Consider the following 6,000-nt stretch of genomic DNA (forward strand, 5'->3'; position numbering starts at 1 on the left):
GCTGCAAAACGCAAAAGGCACAAACACCAGAACACAAATGTACAAAAACTGCAGGCTCAGTGCAAGTATCAATGCAAAATGATACTTAGAGCAAATCAGAAACATACTGAACTGGTACTCTGGCTTGATACCTATGGGACTGCACTGCTGCACTGTGTGAAATGCTTGCTGTGTACAAAATGTTCTTGTTGGGTTTTACTGTTCAATGCTTAGTCCCTTAGTTCAAGAAAAATAACTCCAGAGGGGTAAGCTTTTTTTTATATGTTCTTCTTGAGGTTCCCCTTCCAGAGAAAAAGGCCTCATTTACTTCCCATCTGATTAGGTTACTCCCACTCAGCCTGGTTTGTTTTGATGCTCTGTTGGTGGTACTGAGGAATTTCTAGGTGCCTTTAAGATGGAAAACTGTAATCAAATACGTTCTTTTGCAAAAGAAGAGCTTGGGGTGCTGCCACAATAACAGGAGGTTCGCTGTAGCGTTGTACTGAGAAACAATTCTTCTGAGCTAGGGGGAAAGTGGACAAAGGAATGAAAGAGGTGGGTTTCAAAGAGGTAGTTCCCAAACAGCTGTGTTCAGAATAATGCCTGTAGATTTCTCTGTCAGCTCTGCAGATGCCATCCCATCCAACCTGGCCTTGAACTCCTCTGGGGATGGGGCATTCACAGGTTCTCTGGGCAGCCTTTGCCAGTGCCTCACTGCCCTCTGAGTGAAGAACTTCTTCCTTCAAACAGCATCATGCTGTGTTAGTTTTGCATTGTTTACAGGCCTTTAGGATGATGAAAGAGTAACACAGGATCAATGCACAGTGCAGTAAATGCTGTGGATTTTCAGGGTAAAACTGTCTTCCTCCTTTTTTGACTTCTCAGTGGTTAAGTGCTATATTCTGACAAATCTGAGTGGATACTGTTGCAGTGACCTGTGCATATATTGAAAAAATACAGCTTTTAAGGGATAGAGAGGGAGAATTTGGGATCTTAACAATACACTTTTCCAATCATCCCTTCAAGCTATATGCCTATTCATATGGAATGTGCACTGTTGATTCACACAAGTGTATTCATGTACTGGTATTGATCAAGCTGGTTTGTGAGTACCACACTATGATACATAATGCTCCTGGTGAGCTTTTATAGCCCACACTGAGATAGCTGTTGCTTTGCCTTTGCTGTTGATACTTGAAACCACAGCTGGTGTGGGTATTTAAGCAATGATAAAACAGTATATGCAGTGCAATATCAGTGTGCCAGAAAAAAAATGTGCCCCTCTCAAGTGAAAATACCCATTTACAGAGACTTTCTCTATGCACACTTCAGCACTTGTATAATGTATGTTTCAGTGTGACTCTTTTTGGAAAGGTACTGTGTTGTCATTTAGGTGGTGACCTTGCTCACTGGCATGTTTAGCCTCAAGCACTTGGCTAGGAAGTCATGCTTTTTTGACCTTTCACATCAACCCAACTGACTAAATCCATAATTACATTCCATGTTCATAGCTAAACGATTTCTAGATAAGAACCCTTTTGTGAGTGTATACATAGTACCATGGATAAACATTGTTCTCCCAGTGTGACAGTAAGGGGTGATACAGCTTTTAGCAGCCTGCAGTTATTATCTGAAATTCTTTTGGTGTATAATAGTACAATTCTTTAAGCTTCTGCTCTTTCACAATTTTTTTAAAAAAGGAAATCCACTGAAGCTGAGGAAGTTATCAGTGTGAACAAAGAGCTGGCCCATTAATGTATTTTGTTTCAGAATAATGTTGATCACTGAGCTCCACCACAAGTTTTGCCCAGCATTTTGCCTAGCGTTACCCCAGTGTTTCACTCAGAATAAGCCAGTGGTGCTACCTCTGGCCCCTTGCTCCTGCATTGCCTCAGACTGGCACCAGTTGGTGTGGGGCTGAGTGGTAAGTCTGGTCAGAGGATGAGCCAGCTTGGAAGTTAACAGGGCAACAGGAAAACAACTGAGTTTTCAGCCAGGCTAGCTTTCTTTTCCAGCTGAATGAGCAGCCAGCCATAATGCTTGTGCCAGGCTGAAAAATGGTGAGACAAACACTTCTTTTGTTTGATTTCTGTGCAGCCTGAAACTGTGACATTCTCCTTTGGCTGTTTGCATGGTATCCCATCATAGATTTTATCTCATTCAACAGTTGGTAGAAGGCCCTGTGTAATAAAAGGCTGGGAGATGACTAGCAACTAAAGCAGCATACTCACACAGAGGAAAAATCAGTAATTCACACCTTCACTATGTGACAAGAGTATGTGTATAAGATTCCTGGATATCAGGCTAAAGAAATTCCAGCTTAGCAGTAAAAGCTTAAAGAAAAATGTACAGTTTGCTTTGAATTCTTTTAAAACTCAAAATCATGGTATTATGGGATCATAAAGATTACTCATATTTTCTAATCTTTTTTTCCTAGGAATTTATCAAAGAGCTGCTAACTCGGATAAGAGGAATGAGAAAACTCAGTCCCCCTCAAAAGAAGAGTATATAAATAACTTGAAGTAGTAGCACTCTGTAAAAGACATGGCAAGGGAAATGGGACTTTGAATACAAGACCTTTATTAAAATACCTGTCTTTCTCCACAACTTTTTTGATTTCATTCAGTTTTGACTCAAGAAATTTCTTTTGTGTGTTTTAAGGGTTCTTTTTTAAGTTTCAATTTTTATTTTTTTTTAAATCAAGAATATCAACATTTTGGATGCTGCTCAACTTTCACTTGAGGATTACAGAAGCAAGTGAAGAATCCAAGAGTTAGTGATGAAAGGCAGCAAGCCTACGTGGTAAACCAGAAGATCTTGTACATTTACAGAGCTAGGAGACTTCTCCTTGTGACTAGTTGGATAATGTTTTTTAAGTTGGTTGTACATTTAACTCATGGATGTCAAATTTCTTGTGCTTGTCTGTATATAAATTATAAAGTGGGTTGTGAATACTGTTTCACATGAATGGAAGGAAAAGTTTGTTACAGTAAATTATTTAAATGGTGGTTATTGCAAATATGCTACCACAAGGTACCAATTTAGATTACTAAAATGAATGCTGCCATTTTTCTAAGTACCCTTAAAGCAGCCCAGTGAAAAATTTCATCATATCTCCTTATTTAGACTGCAGCATATGAGAATTGGGAATTCTAAGGGCTTAATTTGTAGATTTAACGTTATTTTAACTTTGATGCTTTGCCAGATCATTTCCTCTCCACCTCATGGTGTCTTGGAACTGTGCAAACCTATGCTGAAAAGGGGCCTGCAGTCATAACAGAGAAATGTCCATCACCACTTAAAAGCTGCTTCACAGTGGAGGAAAAGGCAATGACACCAAAATGACTTTAAAGCACTGTCTTGCATTTAGTGATGTGGTCTTAATCAAGATTCCTCTCCTATCCAAGTAGACAAAGATTATTATAGTCTTTGTTTGTGGCTCTGCCCTGAGAACCTGGGGAGACTTCATAATGTGGATCTCTTGTAAAAGCGAGAACAGAAGAGAGATCCCTGCTCCCTCCTAGAAAATGTCCTATCTGAAATGTTCAATAAGCTACCATATGCTGGTAGGTGACACTAGTCAGGCATTTTATATAAGGGTGCTCTGAACATATTTTATTTTTCAAAAGAAGTACATGTTTGTGAATTTTATGTATACTGGCAAGCTTTTTTAATGTATTTAATTTTGTAATGTTTACCGATGATTTTATTTACCAGATATTTACTCAAATAAATGGAACAACTTGTGACTTGTACATGTACACTTTACTGTTACTGAATAGGTTGGTAAATGGACTTTCTTACCAGAACGAGAAGCCTGGCAGGTGGTAAGTACGTGGGAATCCAGCTGTGTAGATCCTAACTGGCTTTTAATGTACAACAAAAGACTCAGCTCAGTATCACCCAGCTAAATTTCTGTAACCTGGTGGATAGCCTCACTTTTGAAAGTCTACAGCTGAGGCATGCTTTCCCTGTGCCCTGAAGAATTAAAAAGAAGAGAAATCCTGGAAATGCTTTCAGATAAGTACTGCTGCTTCCTTTTTGCCTTCCCCTAGAGGTCAGGTGAGGATGGCTTACCAGTGGGTGACAGTTCTCTATTTAAGGTCTGGCAGCAGGGCTGTCCACCTATCTTCCCTTCCATACCTCTCTTAATTTGTCTTAAGGAATTTTAGTAGCCCTGAGAAAAGACTTGGTTGTTTTGCCTTGCAGTAAGTCAAGTTTAAATCTTGTACCTCGGTGAAGCTGCAGTTCAACACTGGTTTCTAATGGAGACTTATAACTTTTTTTTTTTTTTTTTATGACATGTGAAATGAGCTCTGGGAATTTCAGGAGGGGGGGGTTGTGATTTCTGCTGTTTTTATGTTGCTGTTTTTCACAGTTGCTGTCAGTGTTATCGGTGGGATGTCTTCAGAAAGAGGCCCATGTAAATAACCTCTCATCACAAGGAGATTCTCTCCTTGGTCTGGGCTCCTTGTTGAAGATCTGAGGCAATTACAGCTGTCTACATATTGCAGGTGATATTTAGAAATAAACCCCAGTCGGAACAGACAGATTAGGGTCATTTCTACATTCAGAGATACAATGTATGATTCCACTTACAATTTCAAATATGTACATTTTTTTCTTCTTGTATAAAAACTATGTGCAAAATCGTAACTGTAAGGTAATGGCAACTATGATTGTTATCTCTTTTATCCTGCAGCAAAATGACACTGCAAATAATTTTTCCTCACGTTACTCAGCTAAAAATGCCCGTATGTGTCATCTGTTTACATTTTTTGTTGTCTTTTTCTTGCATTGCAGTTGGGGAAAATAGCAGCCTACTTTTTTGAAAGCAGTTGGAGGAGATCAGTAGTAGACTTGGAAACAACAAACACTAGGATAGCCCACACTATCTTCTACCGTATGTGGATGGGACATTTACTTTTGTTAGGGGCTTCCTCTCCTCCAGCTCTACATGTGTTGCTTTCTTACAAGTATCAGTGACCAAAAACTAACTCTAAATAACTGTAGTTTGCAGCTGGCATGGTTTTTCTAGAGACTTACAGGGTCTCCTTTTCACTGCTTTTTACTGAACAGAGATGCTCTTGGCTTTAGTGGCTGTGGGGGAGAACCAAGCCATTCATGAAGATTTCTTTGCGATCTATGTCTTTATACTGTGTGGGTGTTCTTGGCTTTGGGAAACATTCAAGGGGCATATCAATAGCACACTGTTGCTGAAACAATGTGAAGTTAAACCTTAGCTGAAACTCTTCACTGCCATGGCTGGGCCACTTTCCTTATGTGGGCCAAGTCTGCAGTGAGTGCTTCTGTGGGGTTTTAAATGGTGTAATGAAAGGAACTGATGTGCCCTGAAATAAATATGTAGCAAAGCTGAGGTTTTTTTTTGCTTTGGCATTGAAGTGCCTCTCCAGTATACAAGGTTGCCTGTGAGAGCATGTGTTCCTGGGGTATGCCTTGTGACATAATTAGCCTTTGCATGTTTTACAGCAGGAGCTGACAGTGTGATGATGTCTTCTAGTTGACTTAGAAGGAGAAAGTGCTTGTAATCATACTCAGTGTGCCTCATGGTGTGACAGGATGGTGTATTCCTTTAGGACATAAGAAATAAGATGAGCTATTCTACTTCCAACCTTGATCTTTACCCTTTACTGCAATTATTCCTGGTGGGTTTTACTCCTATAGTTTGTGCAGGGATCATCTGGGGAACACAGAGGATAGAGAGGATCTTAACTTTCTCTATTCTTGGAAGATATGACCAAGAAAGCAAAATATCTGTCTTCTTGTGCACTTTGATCTTTTGGACACTGTGAGCATTCGAAGAGTCTTTAGCACTTTTCTCTGGCAATATGTGTTGAAATTGAATTACTTGGCTGTACTTCACTGAAGTGAATTTGCTGTATTAAGGCAGCCTTAACATAAACATGCAGCTCCAGGGGGAAAAAGCATGCGGGCCATATGAACAGTGCACCTGTTGCGTGGAAACTGGAAGAGGATACAGGTCTAGTTCTGAACAAAGAG

General features: G+C 39.8%; 1 protein-coding gene across 1 annotated transcript in view; it reads left to right on the top strand.

Annotated features, from left to right (window-relative positions):
* PPP1R14C (protein phosphatase 1 regulatory inhibitor subunit 14C) overlaps window positions 1–3,734 on the top strand; it is a 52,998-nt gene extending 49,264 nt beyond the window's left edge. The window contains exon 4 of the mRNA XM_085217023.1: window positions 2,417–3,734. Coding sequence (XP_085073149.1) covers window positions 2,417–2,491 — 75 coding nt within the window. The 3' untranslated portion in view covers window positions 2,492–3,734. The remainder of the gene's footprint in view (window positions 1–2,416) is intronic.
* The last annotated feature ends 2,266 nt before the right edge of the window (window positions 3,735–6,000 follow it).

Source organism: Meleagris gallopavo, chromosome 2, assembly GCF_905368555.1.
Source record: "Meleagris gallopavo chromosome 2, MGAL_WU_HG_1.1, whole genome shotgun sequence".
Taxonomy (NCBI): domain Eukaryota; kingdom Metazoa; phylum Chordata; class Aves; order Galliformes; family Phasianidae; genus Meleagris; species Meleagris gallopavo.